At 37.1% G+C, this 22,770-nt stretch overlaps 2 protein-coding genes across 21 annotated transcripts in view; one reads left to right on the top strand and one right to left on the bottom strand.

Annotated features, from left to right (window-relative positions):
• The window catches only part of CASC1 (cancer susceptibility 1), a 58,824-nt gene extending 40,855 nt beyond the window's left edge, over nucleotides 1–17,969 (bottom strand). For 2 of the 7 annotated variants that reach the window (XM_032473464.1, XM_032473462.1), the window contains exons 1-4: nucleotides 8,265–12,022; nucleotides 6,870–6,961; nucleotides 4,640–4,741; nucleotides 3,593–3,730 (exon numbers count right to left, since the gene is read on the bottom strand). In XM_032473464.1, coding sequence (XP_032329355.1) covers nucleotides 3,593–3,730; nucleotides 4,640–4,741; nucleotides 6,870–6,961; nucleotides 8,265–8,388 — 456 coding nt within the window. In that variant the 5' untranslated portion in view covers nucleotides 8,389–12,022. Of the gene's footprint in view, nucleotides 1–3,592; nucleotides 3,731–4,639; nucleotides 4,742–6,869; nucleotides 6,962–8,264; nucleotides 12,023–14,876; nucleotides 14,895–17,853 lie in introns of those variants that run through there. The other 5 variants (XM_032473460.1, XM_032473461.1, XM_032473459.1 and 2 more) reach the window with 5 other exon arrangements.
• Nucleotides 17,970–18,080: 111 nt separating this feature from the next.
• On the top strand, nucleotides 18,081–22,523 carry ETFRF1 (electron transfer flavoprotein regulatory factor 1). 14 transcript variants are annotated; one of them, XM_032473315.1, is made up of 5 exons: nucleotides 18,081–18,139; nucleotides 19,010–19,112; nucleotides 20,857–21,362; nucleotides 21,451–21,542; nucleotides 21,621–22,523. In XM_032473315.1, the coding sequence occupies exons 4-5, from the start codon at nucleotides 21,492–21,494 to the stop codon at nucleotides 21,831–21,833; spliced, it is 264 nt and encodes an 87-aa protein (XP_032329206.1). In that variant the 5' UTR covers nucleotides 18,081–18,139; nucleotides 19,010–19,112; nucleotides 20,857–21,362; nucleotides 21,451–21,491; the 3' UTR covers nucleotides 21,834–22,523. The 14 variants fall into 14 exon arrangements, with proteins under 14 accessions (XP_032329206.1, XP_032329202.1, XP_032329208.1 ...); XM_032473314.1 differs by having other exon boundaries at nucleotides 18,092–18,143; XM_032473309.1 differs by having other exon boundaries at nucleotides 18,109–18,242.
• Nucleotides 22,524–22,770: the final 247 nt, after the last annotated feature.

The following is a 22,770-nucleotide window of genomic DNA, read 5'->3' as shown; positions in this document are numbered from 1 at the left end:
CGTATGGCGAGATTTACTATCTCAAGATTTACCTGCAGGTGCTCAACATGGTGCCCACAAAAAGTAAGCGGAATAAACCCCCTCGTGCCTGCGACAGGGGGAGGGGAAAAGGACCCACAAACCAGAGCACTCTGTTCTTCACAGGGCTTGATCTCGGGAAAGTAATTAACTAGAGCCTACCTGGAATTTCATCAGAGCCTAAATCACCCCGGGAAAGGAACTACCCAACTCCAGCTGGCTCGAGCTATCCCCTCCCACCTAAGAGGGAATAAGAAAAACCACAAACACTTGCGAAGTTCACCGTACAGAGGCACAGGCTTGCTGAAAGACTAGGGCCGAATCACAGGTCTTCTCCCTTCCCCAATCCCACCTTACCACCACGTTACTAAGGGCTTATTTACAGCAGTTCCTTTTACCTACTACATCATGACCAGCTACCAAGAAAAAATTACAAGGCATACCGAAAGGCAAAACCCACAATTTGAAGAGACAGAGCAAGCATCACAGCCAGACATGGCAGGGATGTTAGAATTATCAAATCAGGAGTTTAAAACACCTGCGATTAATATGCTAAGGGCTCTAGTGGATAAAGTAGATGACATGCAAGAATAGAGGACGATGTAAAGCAGAGAAAGGGAAATCCTAAGAAAGAACCAGAAAGAAAAGCTAAGATCAAAAACAGTTCAAGAGAAATGGAGAACGCCTTTGACAAGCTTAGGCCTTAGCTGGACTCAGCTGAAGAAAGAATCTCTAAGCTAGAGAATATATCAATGGGATCTTCAAAACCAAAAAGCAAAGAGAACAAAGACTGGAAAAAGCAAAATAGAATATCCAAGGACCATGGGACAATTACCAAAAAATGTAGCAAATATGCAATAGAAATACCAGAAGAAAAAGAAAAATACAAGAGAAATATTTTAAATAATAATGACTGAGAATTTCCCCAATCTACTGTCAGACCCCAAACTACAGATTCAGGACGCTCAGAGAACACGAAGCATGATAAATGGCAAAACAAAGAAAAACAAAAAACTCTTTATTTATTCATATCATTTTCAAAATACAGAAAATCAGAGATAAAGAAAAATTCCTGAGAGCAGCCAAAGGAAAAAAGTACCTCACCTTTAGAGGAACAAAGTTAAGAATTATATCCTACTCCTCAGAAAGTAAGAAGAAAGTGGAGAGGTATTTAAAGTGTTGGGGAGAGGGTATAGCTCAAGTGGTCTAGCATGCACGAGGTCTTGGGTTCAATCCCCAGTACCTCCTCTAAAAATAAAGAAATAAAAAACCTAATTACCTCCCCCAGCAAAAGAAAACAAACAAACAAAAAAAAAATTAAGAGAAATGGAGGCACAGCATGTTCAAGTAACAACTAATAAGTGGCAGGATTTAATTTTGAACACTGACAGATAATATATAGCAAATGTCTAAACTGAGAGAGACAGCGTAGTAGTGCTGGGTAGTTATGGGCTCAAGCCCAAAACCTGGGCATCCATCCTCATCACCTGCTACCAGGTGTGACCTTGGCCAAGTTAGTTAACATCTCTGTACCTTGCCTTTTTCGTTTGTAAAATGGGGATAATGGTGCCTACGTCATAGTGTTATTAGGGAAATTCAGCTGAATAACCGGAACCAGGCTGAGAAAGCCTGGTATAGTAAGTGTCATCTAAGAGTTTGTCAAATAAATAAGTGGGATAATTTGGAACTTAGTGTTTACAATGGGATCACTGCTATCCAATTCATTCTCTTTTTCTTGTGGCTTCCTGCTTTAGTTTCCTATTGCTACTGATTATTCTCCTCTTCTGTCCCCTTTTTGTTTTACTTATCCTTTTCTCATCTCCCCCTACTATTTATTACTTCCGCTTCTATACTCCACATTCATAATAGGAAGATGTCACAACCATCTCATCACTCGTGATCTCTAGTCTCCATCCTGCTGCCTCCCTGCTAATCAAAGAGCAGCAGATTCCTGGACCAGCATCACACCATGGCAGCCTCCCTGGTAGACAGGATATGCAATGCCAAGAACACTGTATAATGAATTCATTAGTGTCCAAACATCTCACAATGTATGGGAGGCTCTTTGCAGCATTTGCAAAGTCAGAATAAGGCCCATCTAAGGTCTCGTAGGGGACTGTAAGCATGTCACAATCTGTTTCTTCATATGTAAAATGAATCTCGTAAACTTGTGGTCCGGATTAAATTAGGCAAAGCATGTTATGACCTTAACAGCGTCTGGAGTTATCCCATTTGATAGCAACATGGAGAAGGTGCAAACCACAGTAACAAGAAGCACCAGAATGTGGTAAGGAATTGAAACAAAAGCATCAGAGGATAAAAGGACTCGGAAGACTGTGAATTCCTCCAAGTTTCTACTGTTATGTAGATGTGTCTAAGTGCGAATTCCTTTCTGTTTATCCTAACTTGAGATTTGTTGGTTTCTGAGGATTCTGGAAAATTGTCTGCCATTATCGCTGAATATTGTCTCTCCTTTACTCTAGATCTCCTTCTGGTACTCCTTTTCAAGATATGTCTAGCCCTTTTTGTGCCATTATACATGTTTTTTAACTACTCTTTGATATTTTTCATCTCTTTACCTCTCTGTGCTGTATTCTGATAAATTCTTCCAGTCTAACTTCTGACTCACCCTTTATTAAAAATTCTTAGGGGGAGGATATAGCTCAGTGGTAGAGCGCATGCTTAGTATGCACGAGGTCCTGGGTTTAATCAAAAAAGTAAATAAATAAATAAACCTAATTACCCCCCCCCCAAAAAAAACCAAACAACAAAAACAGTAAAGGTGAACCAGTCAAGTTATCATCTCCCATTGCAGAGCAGGTTTTCCCCAATTATCCACATTGACCACATTACCTTTTTGAGTCTCTCAGCCATAAAAGAGTCCCTGATCCAACTTGTCACCTTGCTTGTACCCTAGGCTTTGCTTCCTGATGTCCCTTTAAATGAATGCTAAACCACCAGGGGTTAACAGTTGCTCTGGGAAGCAACTTTGAGACTTGCCTACTTTTCTGAATTGTTTTATGGCCTCCAAGATTTTCCTTTACTTTCTTTTGAGATGGGCAATGGATTTAAATGTCCTTTAACTTTTTTTTTCCCTAGCATTTTTAAGTGCACTGTAAAGCAGTAGCTCCTCAGACTAGCCTATCCATCCTATTTGCAGAAATAGATATTCTTACTCATTTTTATACTTCCTGTGCTTAAAAGTGGTGCCTGGCACATAGTTAACATTAAAAAAATGTGTACTGAATCACTGAAGAGTGGCTAATTCCAGCTGAGGATAAAATCACACAATTTTCTACTCGAGTTATCTACATAAATGGATGCAACTTGATCTTTTTTCTTGTTAGACGCACATACAGTTAATACTTCAGATTTATGTTAGGCTGATCTTACCTAAGGTGGCAAGAGGTTTTTAGGAGTTGTAAAAAGAAAAAAGAGACCAAAAAGATGAGCAAATATCCTCTCCATAGCCAAGGAAGTAGTAGTGTTATGAATTGGCAAATACTATATGTATTTAATTTATCTCTATTTTTAGAGTCAATATCAGAGTACAGAATAACACTTAAATACTTACATTTAGCACTAGTTTACTCTTTGCAATCACTGCCTCAAAAGTCTCATTGGTTTCCTCTTTCCACAAGCTAATAAAAGTATTAATTTCTTGGGATATTGAAGGATCAGGACTCCCACCACATTGAATGTAGTGTTTCCACTGTGGAGTAAAAATGTTTGAAGGTTCACATGGGTGAAAATTCAACCAAAGATTAAAAATTCCTTCTTTTTCAAAGTATGAGTTCTTATAACCTAGTTTTCCCAATTTAGGCAAAAAACATATTATGACTTTAACTAGTTTCTTGAGATATCTGTAAAATAACAAACTTCCTCTTCATCAAAATAATGTATAAGCCTTAATAATTCAAATTAATAGATATTCTATTTATTGTCATACTTGAATCTTTTAAACAGTATTTATGAGTTGATTTTGGTTTACTTTCCTTTCTAATTATACAGCTCCTGTGTGTACAAAAGCTAACACTTGGGCTGTCTTCTACTTCTCAAATTATTACTAATTGTTCATCGCCACTGTCATTTCAGGATGAGTCCTTCCATTCATTTTCTAGTCAGTGCAAGTTCAACATTTGTAGTCATACTGTACTCACAATTTTTTGCTTTAAATTATACTATAATCTTTTGCCATATTATTACAATTTTCCCTTTTTATCCTGATCATCATCTATATTGTTTCCAAAGTTATGCTGTTTTGAGCAACACTAGATTGCCTTAAGCTCATTAAGCTTAAGATATAAAAATACATCTTAATTATATATCTTAATTAGGGTATCTTATATATCTGAATTAGGATAATTTCCTCAGTATAGAGTCCCCAAAATTAAATCAGAATCAAAGGACATAAAAATGTCAAGGATCTTATTTTTGACAAATAGTTTTCTACAAAACTATATGAATTTACTTCACTACAAGCAAGATGAGAGAGAGATTTGTCAGATCAGAGATTTTTTTATAGACAAATTTAAATTTTCTTGTTATTAATCTGGATACCAGATTACAACTCCCTCTTTTGTTGTCAAAGCATTAACTAAAAATAAAAAAGCAGTTTTACCTGAGACAGCAATCTCTTCTCTCGTTTCAATTTCTCTGCTTCAGGGAAACACCTCTCTAATAAATAAAGTTCTTCAAGTTCTTCATTGCTCCTTTCTAGAGCCTGTTGCATGCGAATACATAACATTGATCTTGTCTTTAATTTCAGCTTTGTGTCTCACAAGTAGCATCTAAAATGTACTAGACAAAGTATTTAGTCCTCAAGATGAATACTAAAATGAGAATGAATGTAACTGTTATTTCCAAGCAGTTTAATCTGAAACAGTGGTTTACAAAGTGGGATCTGCAGACTCCCAGTGGGTCCCCCAGGCTCTTTCAGGATCTGAGGTCAAATCTATTTTCATAATTATACTAAGGCATTTTTGCTTTTTTTGCAGTGTACACATTTGCACTGATGGTGCAAGATGGTGTAAAGCTGCTGGTGCCTTAGCACAAATTGGCACGGGCTGTACTGGTGGTCTTACCCTGCCGGGGACGCGGGCAGTAACCAGCCAGACTCACATAAGAATGACCTGAAGAATAAGTGAAAGTTACTAGTTTCATTAAATGTCACAGCTTAAGTATATGCCTTTGTATTTTTCTGTATGATAAAATGGGGTGTAAGCATAACGCACTTCTGCTACCTATCAAAGGACTATGCTAGCTTAAGAAACAAACACGTGTGCAGTTACTGGAGTATTTTAGCAGACACTCTTTCAAAAACAAAGTGAGTGTGTCGCTTTCACGAAACAGCTCAAAGTACTTGTTTCTGGTAAAATTCAAGCTTTCAGATACAAATCTGAATTTTAGAAAACTTGGGTCCACCACTAGTGAGTCAGACAGTTTCCCAATCCTTAAACACTTTTCTCATTTGATTGGCGATGATATTAATGCATGTGATGTTCTGGATAATGAATACTAAAAATGTGTCAACGTTTGGAAGGAAATAATTCAGTGAACCAATTTTTCCGAGCAACCAATGCATCATATTGTGAAATCATGCATGGATACAAGATCTATTCAAAGTTTAAGAACAGATCAGTGTTTTAGTGTGATAGCGTATGTAAAGGTCATTGATTTGGTTTCACATTAAGGTACTACCATCTACTGAGTTTCAGTATAGTATCAAAGAAGACTAGCCACGGTGATCTGAAAGGTTACTACAGTACTCCTCCTTTCCCCACTACGTAACTGTGTGAGGCCAGATATTTTTTAATATACTTCAGTCAAAACGACACATTGTAACGGATGGAATAATGAAGGAGATATGAGATCCCGTTGTCTCCTGTTAAGTCAGATATTAAAGAGGTTATAAAAATATAAACAATGCCACTCATTTTCCTAATTTAAAAATACATATAGTGTGTGGTGCTGGATGTTAACTAGACTTACTGTGGGATCATTTCACAATATGTGCAACTATTGAATCATTATGTTGTACACCTGAAACTAATAATAACATGTCAATTATATTTCAATAAATATATATATATATTGTAATTGTTTTTTCTTAAAAGTATGTTAATGTACTTGTTTTTTATTCATGTTTTTTAACAATGTTTAATCTCTTTTAATATAATAAATGTCTTTAAATTCTGTTTTAATATCTAATATGGTAAATATTGATGGAGATAACCCCTATGAACAAAAGCTCCTTGGGGGGGTCTTCAGTTTTTAACAGTAATGAGGTTTTGTCCTGGGATTAAAATATCTCAGTCCTACTGTTCCAATAATGAAAATTCTGATGAAAAAGAGAAGCAAAATTTTAACATTTGACATTTGGTAGAATTTGAACATTTTTTGTCCCTATTTAATTATCCATAACACATTGAGAATAATACCTTTTTTTATTTTTAAATTGAAGTTCAGTCAGTTACAATGTGTCAGTTTCTGGTGTACAGCACAATGTCCCAGTCATGCATATACATACATATATTTGTTTTCATATTCTTTTTCATTAAAGGTGAGAATAATAACTTAATAGTTATAAGCACGGGCTCAGGCTACTACTGTCTAAGTCCTGACTCTGTAACTTACTAGTTTCTTAATCTCTCTATTCCTCAATTTCCTGATCTATGAAATGTGGGTAATAATTTACCCACCATAACTCTCTGATAGGATTAAATGAGTTAAACCAGTTCACATAAGGCCTAAATGCTACTAGTAGCTACACAGAAGAACATTAAATGGCCAGACAGATCTGAACGCCACGTAGTTTGTCTTCAGTAATAATATCATTAACGTGTATTCACTTTTGCTTCAAGTTTTCGCCATTTTTCTTTCTCAGTTCGTTGTATTTCAAGTCTCTCCATTTCTTCTTTTTCATGTTTCACACGGGCTTCCTCTAAAGAACAGCAAAACGTTTTATTTTCAGTCTGTTTTCAAGCCCTTAAAGTTACTTCAAATATTTTCAAGATACAGTGAGGCTGGAATACTTTATAGAAGTCACAACCTTTATTATGTGGTAGAAATAAAACAGGTGCTAGATTTCTTTCAAAAAATTAACACGACTCTCAAACTTTCTGGCCCACAATGATATTTCTCTTCTCCAAAAAGTTTATAGCAATCCAATAATGATTTTAATCAATGAAAAATGACAGGTCTATCATGGGTAATTAAGAAGAGATAACATCTTCAGAAGATTTCCATAATCTTGTGACATCTGCATCGTCGGAATTACCTTAATTTTCTCTTACTTTCAACTACTAAGAAACAACAAATGAAATATATGTTGAAGAATATGGGTTTAGCTCAATATAGTAAAACTTTCCCAAGATGTAGGATTCTGATACTGAATTCTTATGAGTCACCTAAAAAGGACTTACATGATTATACCTAAAAAAATCAGCATGGAAACCTGAGGATACAGACTTTTACAGTCTGAATCTGAAATCAACAGATGTTCTTCATGCTAAAAGCTACAACCACTTGAACTATTCAGATTTTTAAAATCGCTTTTTGGCATTTTAAAGAATCAATACTTTTATTAATTTATATTTGACATTCTTTAACAAATGAAAGTCCTCTTTAAATTGGCAAATAAATATTATTAATCTATAAGATCTTAGGCTGTTCTGTGTATTTCTCGCTAGTGTATATTTCCCATATTTAATTTGAGTTTCAGAATTCTTACTGCACAATAAGCACCAATGCCTCTAATTTAATCAGTGAATATAAACACTTTTAAGATAAAGTTGCCTAACACAGCACTATGAATCAACTTCACTTCAATAAAAAATAAAAAAAATAGGGTTGCTATATTTTGCCAATAAAAATACAGGATACTCAGTTGAATTTGAATTTCAGATAAACAATGGACTCTTTTTTTGGTTTAAGCATGCCCCAAATATTACATGGGACAAATTATCCCAAATTATCCATTATTTATCTGAAATTCCAATTTAACTGGGCATCTTGTATTACATCTGGCAACTCTACTTCAAGATATATCAGAGAGTGATTGGTGTGTACTAACAGAACTTTCTGGGTACCCTTTAAATAGTAAATAGCTAATGTGAAACAGATTAAATTAAAAAAAACTAAAAATTCTGAAAACTGTTTGTAAAAAGTATTGACTGGATTACAGAAACACCAACCTTTTGTTGGTAGTACCTGAGTTTGAAAACAGTATCATCTGTACTTCATACCTTCCTCTTTTTGTCGTTTCTCCTCCTCCTCTTGTAGCTGCTTCAATCGTTCAGCTTTGGTGATTTTCTTTTTCTTACTGCCAGACTTAACAAAGGCCACAACTTTTAAAAAAGCTATTAGCATGTACCCAAATTACTTTAAAACACATATCCCTCAAATAGTAATTATGGAAAAACACTTTTGTTTCCATGAACCCAGTCTTGTACTCATTCAAATAAGACTGCCTATTAAGTGCAAAGCCTCGACTCAGTGCCTTGGGGACAAAGTAGGGAAACAAGAAAAATGCACATATAAATTATTCAAAGGCAAGAGTGACAGTGACAAGTATATACAATGTAATTCTCTCATTCCCAGTTTTCACATCTTTAAAATGGTGCTGAAGAAAACTTCGTTTCACTTTTGTAAGGATTAAAATAAAATACATGTGAAGATGTACTTAACACTGCTACATGTCTATAAAAATTAGAGGTATTTTAATGACTAACAGATATAAAGAGAGTTATTTTGCAAGTTCAGAGGAAGGGGAGATTGTTTTTGGCAGCTGGGATCAAGTAAAATTTTTATAGAGCAGCTAGAATTTAAGTTTGTGCCCCAAAGATTTTAACACTCAGATATGAGGGGAAGATATCCAAAGAAGAGGGACATGCAGGCATAAAATATGGAGTTGGAGAGCACTGGACAGGCCCTGGGAAGGCTCCAGAGAGAGGTAATGATGGAAATGGAATGGAAAAGAAGGCTAGAGCCTATGCTATAGAGTGTGGACATTATTCTAAAAGAATTGTAAACCCTCTAAAAGTTTTCGAGAAGGGCTGTGGCTATTAAGAATGTTATTGTGAAAACTAACCTGGTATTAGGGAAAACGTGATTATGAAGATGATACCATTTTGGTGACTATTAACAATAGTTAATAAAGTCCTGACAATGGAAACGCAGATAGGATACTGGATGCAACAAATGCTTTATACGCTAACTTATTGGATAATGATTAAAACTGAAGGCAAGGAGAGGAAGGAGTCAGAGAAGGGTCAAAAAAGAAGAATAGTAGTCAGGAAGATGCAAATTTGCAAGAGAAACTGTTTAAAGAAATTTAAATATAGTTAGTATGAAGTGCTGGTGGAGGAGCCAGACAATGCTTGCAGGCTTTGAAACTGGAGAATTTAGGTATAGCAGAGATCAGGACTACAGCATACAGACTCGAGAACTATCTTGGTGACAACCACCTCCCTTCCATTTTCCCTAAGTGAGAGAGTAGAAACAGAAGCACACCATCTAAATTTCGGAATCAACAGAGTGGTTAATCCTTGGGATATACAGACTCTTGGATGCCCATCTTCGGTTTTCGGCTCACCTACTGCAGGATGCTCCTTTGGAATCTCCAATCTATTACCCCATCACTTTCTCACCATTCATCACCTCCGCCCCAACTTCTTTCTTACCCCAGTTAAATTTCACAGTTCATCACCACAATCACTAACTTATATATCTCCACCTGACCTATTTTCCCCTCCCTCTGAGGAGCTTAGCTGGCAAACTCCTAGTTCGAGTTAAAGGCAACTCTCCGTTTATTTAGTATGAGCAGCTGGACGTTGCCAGAGAAAAATACTAGAGCTCAGATTTGTGACCACAAATTTTAAACAGGCTGTAAGCACCACCCTGTATTCCTACAACTATTCCATTCTCCTCACTCTTCAACCTTCCAAAATCCTTTCCTCTTTCCTACTCAGCTGTTGACCTCACTTCTTACATCACTAGAAATGTTAAGAGGATACTCTCCTGTACACATCAAATCTTTGAACCTACCTCTATTTTTGTCTGCCTTCCCTCTTGGTATAGTAGATGAACTTCAGCTCTCTGAGGCTGCATCTGTCACTTTTACAGTAGATCCTATTCCTCACTGTCTAGTTAAGGCTTGGATCCTGTAACTAACACCTCTAGTTATTCATAGATTTCTACCTCCCTAGATTTCACATCCCTCTCCACCTTCTGCTCCAGTGTTGGTAACCTTAGTATCAGACCACCTAAAAGGAGTTGCCTACTACTTCCACTTCCCCATTTTCTGCATGCCCCATTCCAATCAGGCTTCCATTTCTGTTGCTCCGTTAAAACCTCTCTTGTCATGGAGCCTTAAGATGGCCACGCTTCCAATGACAATGGCCAATTTTCAGCCCTCATTTTACTCCTCTGTCATCATCACTTGACAACGTTTTCTTCCCTTCTCTTGAAATATTTCGTTCATTAGGCTTTAGGTTGGCACTGTCTGATTTTGTTTCTTCTCTTGCAAGTCCCTCCTTCTTAGACTTCTTGTCTGGCTTCTCCTCCTCAGCTGATAGTTGATCAGTAACTTCTAAAATTATTTGTTCATAGATTCCCTAAAAGAATTTTGAAAAGCTTCACACATTTTTAAGTTGGCATTGAAAACTTTTTTATCACAAGTTTAAATAGCTGCAAATGTTTTACTTTCTAGTATATGGTATGCACAAGAAGATTTTACATCACTCTTTTAAATATATCCATCACTATTTAAAATACATACATCACAAAAAAAAAACTAACTAAATAAAATATATCCATCACTATTTAAATTATATCTGATGGATCCACATACTACAGTGATTTAATACCTAATGTTAATTCAAGAAATATGAACAACATTTAATAAAAATTTTAATCCTTTTCTCTTTGAATTCATATTTCCATTCCACTTCCCCCACCAAGTTTTATCCTAATGTAATACATTTGAAAAATTTTGTCGATCCTATCATATTTATGTTGTCAAAATATGTATGAAAATTTAAATTTCCTTGTCTCTAAGTTTCTAAGCAATACAAATTTTGCTCTGGATTGCGTTAATTTTATTACTATATTCAGTATACAATTTAATAAAGCAACATTTTATATTACAAATGTTGGTGAGTAAATATTAAAATACAAAAAGTGAAAATTTACTAGATATACATCTCTTGATGAGATGGTTGGGTTTTTTCTTTTTGCTGGTTAGTTCATGATCCATGGATAAATGTTGGCTATTGCTGAATGAAACAAGAATTCACACAGATTCTATTTTAATTTGTACAAATATAAGAAGTGAGAAATCTGGCTTATATAAAAAAGCCAATGGGAATAGGTTCCAGCTATATCATGCAGTTCTTTGAATCCTTTCCACAACATATGCCGGAAGTTATACTGATTTATCAAAAAAAAAGTTACTCCTAGAGATAATCACTGATATTTGTGATAATTTTCTTGTTTTTCTTTAAAGTTGTATTACATATGTATATATGTCTAAACAGTAAGAAAAGTAGTTTTCTTACTTTTGAATTTTACAGAAATCCAATTATACTTTATGTATACGATTGTAATTTACTTCTTTACTCACTGTCATAAAGTACACATAACAAAATTTACCGTTTTAACCATTTTTTTAATGTGCAAGTTAATGGCACTGAGTACATTCACACTGTTGTACGACCATCACCATCACCCATCTCTGAACTTTTTTTTATCATTCCAGACAAACTCTGATTCCATTAAACATTAACTCCCCTCCTGCCCCTCCAACCCCAGCCCCTAACAATCACCATCCTACTTTCTGTCTTTGAGTTCGACTACTCTAGGTATTTCATACAAGTAGAATAATATATTTTTCCTTTTGTGTGATTTACTTCTTTAGGTTACAAATCATGGTTTGCAAGATTCATTCATTTTTTGGGGGGGTGGGTAATTAGTTTTATTTTCTTATTGGAGGTACTGGGGATTGAACCCAGGATCTCACGCATGCTAAGCACACACTCTACCACTGAGCTATAATCTCCCCACTCCCAGGTACCTCCATTATAAAGAAAGATAGAAATAAACCTAATTCCCCCCAAGACAGTAAATCTTCAATGTTCTCAATACACACACACATAAAATGGTAATTATGTGAGGTGATGGATGTGTTAACCAACCTTATTTAGGTAATAATTTCATAATACATATGTATGTCAAATCATCACACTGTGTGCTTTAAAATTTAGACAATGTTATATGTCAATTATATGTTAATAAAGCCGGGAAAGTAAGTTTCATGAGGGCAGAGACTCTGTCTTGCTGCTGTACTCTGTCTACAACACTGCTAAATCAATAAAACCACCATTTTTCCATATGTTTGCAAGGCCTCGTGTACAAGGCTCTTCATTTCTACCTTGTTTGTGGTAGCAAAAAACAGGGACAATATAAAAAAATCACAGATATACTCTCAACAGAATGTGATACAGCTGTGAAAAGGGATGTAATCTCGATGTGCTGAAACAAAAAAAGGTCCCCAAGACATATTTACTGCATAGAATCGATGATGCCATCAGATGTAAGATGTACCTTTAAATCATAGCAAAAAAGAAAATGCCCAAGATGGGAATCTAAAAGGAGACGCCGGTATATACATGGATATTAGGTACAGACAAAGGAACAGAAAGATACAGCAGGGAAACTTGCAAATCTCAATCCTGAAAATGAACATAAAGAAGGAAAAGAATTCCCTGAAAATTTAAAGCACAAGCTAGTTCATGGAGATCTGCAGTCTGACTCATACCAGTGCAGTCCAAAAACGCTCTAGAAGAGAATTTAAAGTAGTATCAGGTTGGTGGTAAGCCCATGTAACTGACAGAAGCAAACATCCACTCTGGAAGAAACAGACATCAACTCAGTACTACAGTGATTGTAAGTTATTATCGCCCATGAGGCATATGTCAATTTCAGTCATGTTAAAATGTAAAAAGATGAGTATCCTGGAATTAATAAAATACAATATCATCAAGTGAAAAATAGGAGGTACAGGATGCTCCCATATGCGGGGAGAAAAGGGGTGTGTGTGTGTACTTTTTAGTGCTTAGAAAATGTATGAAAAGATACTCAGTAGTTCTTTTAGTCTTGGATAGGAGGAACATTTACATTTTGGGGCTATTTTAATTTTGTACCATGTATGTTTATTACTTTTTCCCTTTAAAAAAAAACCTAAGAAATCGAAGAATAAAATATATCTTTCAATGTTTTCCTAACCATACTGTGAATTCCTTTCACAGACTCCCCTCATCCCCAAGCCATAATCTTTAAGAATGGAAATAATTAAAAAGTGAGTAATTTCCACCTTTGTTCAAATTCAGATTTCAGAGGATGAATCTAACCATTCTCTAAGAGAAACAACACTATGAAGAAAATAATCCAAAGTGTTTATTTAACATCTGTACATACATGATTAAGTACCAAAGTCACTGGAACAATGAGTTTTCAGATTTAAAACAATGCCTCTAAAATTTCACAATCTAAAGCCAAAAATGAACATCCACACAAACTAATAAACTATTGGAGACCCACATACAAATGACTGGAGTTCTCCAGAATACTTCCCCCATAAGAATGGGGCCCGAGCCCACGTAAACTTTGGTCCGTTATGGCCAGAGCCCCTGAAACAGTATCAGGTTGGTAGTGGGTTCAAGTGACTGAGAAAAGCAAACAACATTATTTTTGGAAGAAATGTTTAATTGTATAAATACTGAATACACATTTATATAAGCATTTCTCCTAAACAGTCAAGGACCCAAGTGTTTTTAAGTAGGGGTAGGGTAAATGGGGCTTCACATACTCATTTAACAAATATTGACTGGATTTCTACTACATGCCAGACATTGTGGTAAATGCTACAGACACAGAAATAAATATGATATGCTCTTGACCTTGAACAGCTCACAATTATAAATTACTGTAATAAAATGACATGAGTTTTAATTGAGGTATGTTCAAATGCACGTGCTATGAACATAGAGAGTATGATTGGTTCCACAGGGGAAAATTAACAGTTGTGACCTTTCAGATCTGCCTTAAAGCCAGCATTCCAAATCTAAATCCCTGTTGGGACCAGGCAGGTAAATAAAGCAAGGGATTTGGTCATGGTCTGGACTACAGCAAACTGAAGAGTTTACGTATTTCCAAAAGGGCTAGCTGCTACTCAGTCTCGCCAATTGTTGCCTTGTAAGACTGTAGGCCCAATGTTATCAGGTTTCCAATTTTTCAAGAATAGGTGGAGATCACATTTTTGCATGAAAATAGTTTGGCAGTTGATTAAAATAAAACTTTTAGATCAAAGGAGATATGTCTGTAGGTAAATCTGCTTTGCCAGTCAAGAGATTATAACCTCTGCTTTAAAGCATAAATCTGCTAAGGGAAGAAGAGAGAAAAAGGTATTCTAGACATCCCTTAACGCACTCAAATTTTGACAAAGTACAAAAAAATTTCATTAAATTTTTGTGTATTTATCTGAAATGAAGAAGAGGAGTTCCTACCTAATCCAACATTTTCTCAAGCACAAGTAATTGAAAACCTCAAATCTGGACACAAGAAGAAATTAAAGGCTATTTTAAAAAGTCTTTGTGAAATCAGCATTATCTTTTTAAGTCAAATTTGAAATATGTCCTATTTTTACGAAGGATTATACCATAATTTAAATAGCATTAATGTCTAAAAACTAAGCTTAGTAAATTCTATAAACTATAATAAAACTACCAGAAAATGTTTAAAAATTGTTTGTACAATGTCAGTGCTTATAAAACTATTTTGAGAAAATAATTTCTACCTACCTTTTTCAATTTGGGACCCTAAAAGTTAGAAAAACAAAAGAACTGGTAAATTTGAAAAATAATTCATACATTTTTAACAAAAGTATGGTGATTACCTAAGATGATAAGATTAGGAGAAGCTGAGTAAAGACTATTAGGGAACTCTCTGTACCCTCTCTGCAACTTTACAGTAAATCTAAAATTATCTCAAAATAAAAAGTTTTTAAAAAAAGAATTCAGAGAAAACTATACGCAAGTCTAGGAAAAACAAAGCTAATTCACTCACTGAAGCATCTTTTGTAAGCAAATTTTACACTCTTATAACAATCAGTCAGTGATCCATGTTTAATGAAATGGCTCATCACAAAACATAGTACCATTCAAGAAGGCACTGATGTAAAGGGTTCTGAAGTACCAAGTACGGTACTAACGTCAAGTTTGAAAGTGTGGGAATCAGCTTATATTATAAAGAAATAATCTTTCTGTAAAATTAGATTGCTGATTTTGTAGAAAGGGAATCAGTGATTTAAAGCAAACAAAAGTATGACAAAATGATTCCATTCAGCAATGCGTCTTAAAACACATCTATGCTTTTTTGGAAAATATTTTGGGAAGTACAGCATTTCCATGAATATTTACAATTACAAGTATTTTTCAGTAACACTACTTGTAATTTCCTGATTTGGCCCATGTGTCCATTTTATATTTCTGGTGAGGAATTTGTAGATTATGTGACTATAATATTACATACTTGCCACATTTGAAGACTTGTATAAGTTACTTGTTTAAGTCACAAGATTATCACCGTATAAAATATAAATGTTAAAACTGACACAAAGCAGTAGATTTTATCTTCTTGACAATTGCATTCATGTCACTAATTCATTCAGCGATATTTACTAATGATTTACACACAAAGCACTCAGAAGCTGGAGATGATATAAATAAGAAATATGGAGACTTGGCTCTCACATAATTTTTACAAATGGGCTCTAGTTTTATTATCATATCTGCTATCAATTAAGTTAACATAGTTCCATCTCGAAATAAGTACTACAAAGCAGAATATGTAAATAGCATTGCCCCTGTTCCCAGGTAGCCACATTTTAAAGACGGGCGAATTGCCATCTCTCGCTAATGCTCTTAATGTGAAGCAGGTTTGGAATAAATACGTATCTTCACCCCTCCTGCAAATTGTAAGAGTATCATGTAGTAGAGTAGTTCTCAAAAAGTTCAAAGGGCATAAGAATCACCTGGTTGCCTGTTACAAATGCATATTCCTGACCTAAAAGTGTACACGCTCACTTACCCCTCCCTGCTGTAATTCAGTTCACGTTATGGGTTGAAATGTGTCCCCTCAAAATTCATACATTGAAGTCCTATCTCCCAGTATCTCTGAATTTTACTTTATTTGGAAAGAGGGTCATTGCTGATGTAATTAGTTAGATTCAGATGAGGTCATACTGGAACAGGGTGGGCCTCTAATCTAATATGACTCGTGTCCTTATAAAAAGGGGAAATCTGGACACAGATGCGCGCGCGCTAACCCCCCCCCCCTTCAAGGCCAGTGAAGAATGGAAGAATACTGCCACAAGCTAAGAAGTACCAGACACGAGGAGAGGGGTCTGAACAGATCCCTCCCTAGCACTTGCAGAGGGAGTACAGCCCTGACAACACCTTGATCTTGGACTTCTAAACTCCAGAACTGTGAAACCATACATTTCTATGGTTTAAGCCAGTTAGTGTGTGGTACTTGGTTACTTGGCGGCACTGGGAAACTAATACAGCAGATCTGGAGTCCAGTCTGTTCCCAGAATCTGCATTTTAACAGGTATTTCAGGTGTATTAGAAGCAAGTTTTCCAGAAACCACATTTTGAGAAACACTGCTACAGGTATCTAAGAGACTTACGTACCCACTGGAAAATAATACAGGTGCTTAGTGTTTCCTCAAGTTATCAGCAGTTTTAAGTCCGCTTAAAATCCATTTACTTTCTGTTCTCTCTGACATGAACGCTCTCCACGCCCTATTTCTTCTCATAACCTCTGTAAACTCATAATCATACTTTAAAACACAGATTGAAAGCACTGCTCTTTCCTTCCTGTCCTCCTCTCCTCTTCCTCCCCAATTTCAACATTTCCAACTTTGTGTTACTCCACAGTAGTTACTTCAATTACTACAGTTATAAAGCCGTATTGTAATTAACTTGCTCAGTCTGTCTTCCATACCAGGGAGAGGATGTAATATTCACCTTTGTCCGTGGCTTCAGCCTAGTGTCAAGCACAAAGAACACACCCCTCATTTCCCTTAATTAATGAATAAAATAATTAACTAATTACATTGTCCGCTTCCTCTAGTTTTAATCATAGACGACGACGGAAATCACGTTTAAGAAAATGGGAAACGGGATCACCTCACAGCTACATGTTGGCCTGTGTTCTTGGAGAAGACAGGACCGCTGAGGCATGCAGAAAAACAACACGGGAAGCTTTATCATACTTAATATAAATACAGGACAGGCTGAGTACCCTGGATCACAAAACAATTCAAATTTCCACAAAACACCACATAACATAATTTTTTAAAGCAGAGTAAACTGCAACAGCTTTGCATTAATTGCTGAGGAGGCAAAACCAAAATCACATTTCATCCAAGTTGCAGTAAGAAAGCAATTTCATGGGAACGTCTATTACTACTGGAAGTTACTAGATTGAAACCGATTTTTAAATTTAGCAGTAGTTCGAGATTAAGTCACCATCTGACTGCACTGGCCATTCCCCATTTGCAGAAACTGGTTTGGACTCCCACCTGCCCGCCGGATACCGGAGGGAAGGCCACAGATCAGGGGAAGGCCCATCCCCCTCAAGGGTGCAGGCTCTTCCTTAAACCGACTCTCTTCCCTCTAACGAAGCATGATAGGCTCTTACTACATCATTTAACACAGTGCAGGAGAACCGATGCCTGCCCCAGCACCCGGCTTCCCCACTTTCCCCGCTCACCATGCCGAGGCAAGCACTACCTCCGCAGACGGCCAAGTCGCAGCTCAGGGTTGTGTGGAAAACGCTCCCGGGTTGTCAGGACGACAAGCTCCGCCCACTGGCGCCCCAGGAAACGCGCGCGGATCCACCCATCTGGGTCCGCGCAGTCTCGCTGGGGTTCTTCCGGACGGCGCCCCGCCCCTTTCCCCTGATAGGTTGCCCCACGCCCACGGCCGCCCCGCCCAGCGGCGGACGCACCGAGGAGTCGGAGCGGCCGGAGGATTTTACGGCTGTGGCGTGCCGGAAAGTGCGTGAGTGCAGCGCCTGGGCGTTTTATTCCGTTTTCCGGGTCCTGGGGTGTGGAGGCGGTGAAGTTTGCTCTGGGCGAGGACCACCGGCTGTGGGAAAGGGTTTGTAAGCGTCTTCCAACGTTGACAGTCCGTCTTCCTATTTCCCTAGAGTGGTTGGGGCGAGGCCTGTGCGGGTTTCGAGAAGGGGGCCGCCGGCCACAGAGCTGGGTCAGGTGACGGATACCGGGCCGGCGGCCTGGGCCTCAGCAGCTCAGGCCAGCGGGGGCGGGGCTCGGCTGGCGGTTTAGACAAAGAGGTAAATAAGTTGGCTTCCAGAGGGTTGGTTATTTTGAAACTGACCTTCGGATTCTTCTCCCTGGACATGGTTCTGTTTACTGTCTGGGCAAGGTGTATGCCGTTTGTTTTTTTGTTTTTTTTCTAGGAGCTCTAAACAAGAAGTGGTAATGGTTGGAGGCAATTCCTGGGTAAATTATACCTACAGGTGTGAAGGTTTCTGAGCCCCAGAAAGACTTGCTAAAGTTATGTGCCCAAAGTCAAGGTCACATTTTCATTGTACCAACCGATAGCACAAGAATGTCAGTCTACCCACATAAAGAAACTCTAGCAACTTACACCAGCAGGGAAACTGGAAAAAATTAAGTGATTAAGAAATTAAGCTCCTTCCAAAGCCTGAGTTCTCCATGGGTTTAGACCTAAACTCTGTCAAGAAATGCTTTAAAATAACTGGCACCATTTCTCATGTCTGACATCTAGTTTTATAGTGTGCTATGCCTTCCCATTTCGTTGACTAAATGTAGTATTAGTAAATAAACATTGCTGGCTGAGCTGGTCTTTGTAGTTTAAAGTGTTACTTACTCTCTCCCCAGAAATCCAGATTGTGTGGTAGCTATGACATCTCATCTCCAGATCTCTGGCAGCAAAATAAAAACATCTTAACGTCGACTTCATATAGAGTTCTGAAGCTGTTTGGTATGGAACTAAGCTTTTGTTTTAAGTTAGTTTTTCAGCCAAACTACAATGTATATGATACAAAACCTCAGTCAAGTCTGATGGGGATAAGGAGGTGTTATGGTAATCACAAATTACCTAAAATGGTGGGCCTCTAGGGGAGAGACTTGCTCAAGTTCTCATTCCAGCTTCCCCCCAGGGAGGAGGATTTGCTATGGATGTGTGAGAACAGGCTGGGCTGTGTTCTAGGGGATCGCTGCTATGAGATTATCCCAGTGAGCCTGGTTGTCCTCTAGTACCCCTTACAAGCTGCGTTAAGAAGCCTATTTCCTCGTCTCTCTTTTCTACTTGCAGACAGGTGCAGTACCTACCCCTGCCATATGTAACCATCTCCTTTCAGCTCTCTTGTATAATCTGGCTTCCGGGTAGGCCTAGACCAAGCAGTATACCAGCGTTGGGGGACAAAGTCTCTTGCCACCCACCTCTCGGATTACATGCCCTTTGGTGCTGGCAAGTGTTTGGGGATAGATTTTTGTGTGAAGCTTTTTAGACTCAACTACTTTGGGGAAATGGGCTTCATTCTGTTTGAATCAAGTCTGAACTTCATGGGGAAGAGTGATTAACCAGGGCTTTGGGCACCAAAACTCTAGTGAAATGACAGTTCTCACTTAACCCAGAAGTGGAGTTGATTAAGGCTTAAATCCTTAGCCCACAAGTCACTGGGAAAGAGCTATGGATGTGAACTGTATGCCTGCCCCCATCCAAGATCTCAGAATGATGGGGACTTCTCCCAGTCCCTAACTCTTTTGGCTCTTTACAAAGAACAGTAATCTCCACGACTTTATGCAGGGTCAAGGAGCAAGCCCAGTTCCCTGCTGCATTGAAGTTGTTCACCAGTTGTGAACCTAGAAAAACCTAGTTTTCCTGAAGGCTAAAATAAAGGCCTGAAGGTCGGCATGCAATATAATATAAACTTTAAAAATTCATATATATTAACATATCGAAGAATGAGACAAATTTACTTCAGTCACAGCAGCTACTTTTATTTTGCTGGGCAGGTCCTTTATTGTGCATAATTTGTGAAAGGGCAACAGCTAAAGGACAATTTAAGCCACATCTCTAAAAGCTTTCACAAATTACAAATTGTGAATTAAACAGAGCTATGCTCTTTGCCAGGAATCAAACAAGCTATAATGTAGATTTAACTTAATTATTTTAAAAGCACAAGGCTTTTAAGAATCATTCTTCAGTAAAATTAAACCACACAAAAAATGGCTTTCAGCCCCCCACCCCAAAAAGTTTTAAAAATGAAATTAGGTGTTGATATAGCTGGTTAAATACACCCATCTAATTTCACTCCCTTCCACAACTCCACTGAATTTTCAGTAAAGAAATATAAATTAGAAAAATGAAAAGAGATGACAATAAAACCTTGGAAGCTGCAAAACAAATGTGACCTAGCACACTAGAAAAGCCAATTTATACTGCATAATTCTCAAAGTTACTGGGGTCAGGGCCTCTGGAATTGGAAATGAAGAATGAGGTAGCGAGGATTACGTGAAAACTGTTTGAGAACCACCTCTAAGTGACTGCACCCCTCACTCCCAGAAGACTGGAGGTTTATTTCTGGACAAAACACTAGTCTCTGGAGTGGGTTGCAGGCATACCCAGTACGTGAGAACCACGCTGGAAGATTAGGTGAATTTGGGTGTACAGTGTTGTATGCAAACCCTGATTCCTCTTCCACTTCTTAACGTTGAATTAGCAAATCCTCAGAAGTTTGGAAGACTTGTCTGACGAATCTGACCAGCCCAGAAGGATCGGCCTAAGATACTGACATCAGAGGTTCTCCCGCAAAGGGCCGACTCACATCATCCTCAATGAAGCTCTGTCTCTAAGCTGCAACCATGTATACAGATCTTTTAAAAAACTTTTCTGTCCTTTCACTTATAAGAATGGACAGAAAAGTATTACGTTTTCTAGAGGAAAGCTCAGAAGTGATATAAAAGCAGAAAAACAGCAATTTGGAGGAAAACAACAGAAAATTGCATGAAAGCTGATACTAATGAACTCAGAAAAAAGTTGTTCTGCTACATTGTACGCTAGTTACTTGAATTAGTTCACATTATTAGTAAATAGGGGAAGCATACGGGCATTAATTCGGACATAATTCTGTGAGAACAGGTATCTTACCTGACATGTTCATAGCTACACCTCAGTGCCTGGAATGTCAAAGTGCTCAGTAACATTTACTGGATGAGAAAGAAAAAGGTACCATTTCCCCATATGTAGAATCTTTTTTCTTTGATTCTTTAAGACTACAATGCAGTTATTTGTAAAAACATTTCTTTTTCTTTAGGTATATATATTATATATAAAAGTGGATGCTTTCCATGATAAATGAAAATGGCTAATTCTTTAAGAGGAGAAGTACTGAATCTTTATAAAAATGTAAGTAATTGTGTTGCCAATTTTATAAATGTTGTATGACATAGACTGTTCAGAAATACGTAATCTTTCTTTTTTAAGCTGCTGTATCTTGGACGAGACTATCCAAAAGGAGCAGACTATTTTAAAAGGCGTCTGAAGAATGTTTTCCTTAAAAACAAAGATGTGAAGGACCCAGAGAAGATCAGAGAACTTATTGGACGGGGCAAATTTGTAATGAAAGAACTAGAAGCATTATACTTCCTTAGGAAATACAGAGCTATGAAACAACGCTATTATTCAGATACTAACTGATCCCTATGACTCTAATTTGACAGAAAACCAGTGCCAGCTGTTCATATATCCCAGATACTACAAAAATAATTCTTACTTAAAATGTCAAGATACACACTGTGTAACAAATACCTGAGCTGCCTTAATGAACTAAAATATGTTTCAACTTCTATACATAATGAGAGCTTTATCAGTAGCCTTTATGCTCAGTTTTTATACTAAAATAGCAATTTAGCCGTATGTAGCCGACTACCAGTTAAAAATTGATGAGTATCCAATTTTGAATGACAATACAATGTACTTAATTTTTAGTTAATAAAATTTTGCCAGTTATTCTTACCCCTTCATTTTACTGAAAAGAGAATGCCATTTAATGCACATTTAAGTAAAGCAAAATGATTTCTCACAAATTTATTCCTCTCAACTTTTGAGGGAGTTCCTCATTCTGAACCCCATTTGGTACATTAATAGCACGTATTCAAGGTTCACTGGAAAAGAAATAGCATCTGGTAATGATTTCGGTGCAGTTAAAATAATATGTATAGAGAGTTAAGATCACTTCTGGACTCAAAATAGCCTGCCAGCAGTTGGCATTACATATATACCTATTTAATTATTTCCATTATTAATTTTGCTACTGGCTCCCTCTGGGCCCTAAAACAAGGTGTATCAATTACCTTCTTTAATAAAAATAAATAATGTTATACTGTTCTTTTTGTCATAAAGGCAGATTTCTTTCTTTTGCATCCACATCTACATGAGTTAACGTGGCAAAGGGCCTAAACCTAACAAGATTTCAAGCCTTTGCATAATGTTCACAGCACCTTTCACATACAAAAAATATATCTAACTTACGAGTTGCAAAAAAGATTTACTAATACACCGTAGCGTCTGTGGCTTATAAACTGTCCCGTGTCAACTGCAGGGCAAATGTTTCAAATTTCCATCAAGAAATACA

The sequence above is a fragment of the Camelus ferus genome, chromosome 34 (assembly GCF_009834535.1).
Source record: "Camelus ferus isolate YT-003-E chromosome 34, BCGSAC_Cfer_1.0, whole genome shotgun sequence".
NCBI lineage: Eukaryota > Metazoa > Chordata > Mammalia > Artiodactyla > Camelidae > Camelus > Camelus ferus.
This window is presented reverse-complemented; position numbering and strand designations above follow the sequence as displayed.

Excerpts from the sequence above, each read along its gene's own strand:
- ETFRF1 (XM_032473315.1), top strand. The coding sequence starts at position 21,492 with ATGAAAATGGCTAATTCTTTAAGAGGAGAAGTACTGAATCTTTATAAA. Across the intron at positions 21,543-21,620 it reads TACTGAATCTTTATAAAAAT|CTGCTGTATCTTGGACGAGA; the intron begins GTAAGTAATTGT and ends TTCTTTTTTAAG.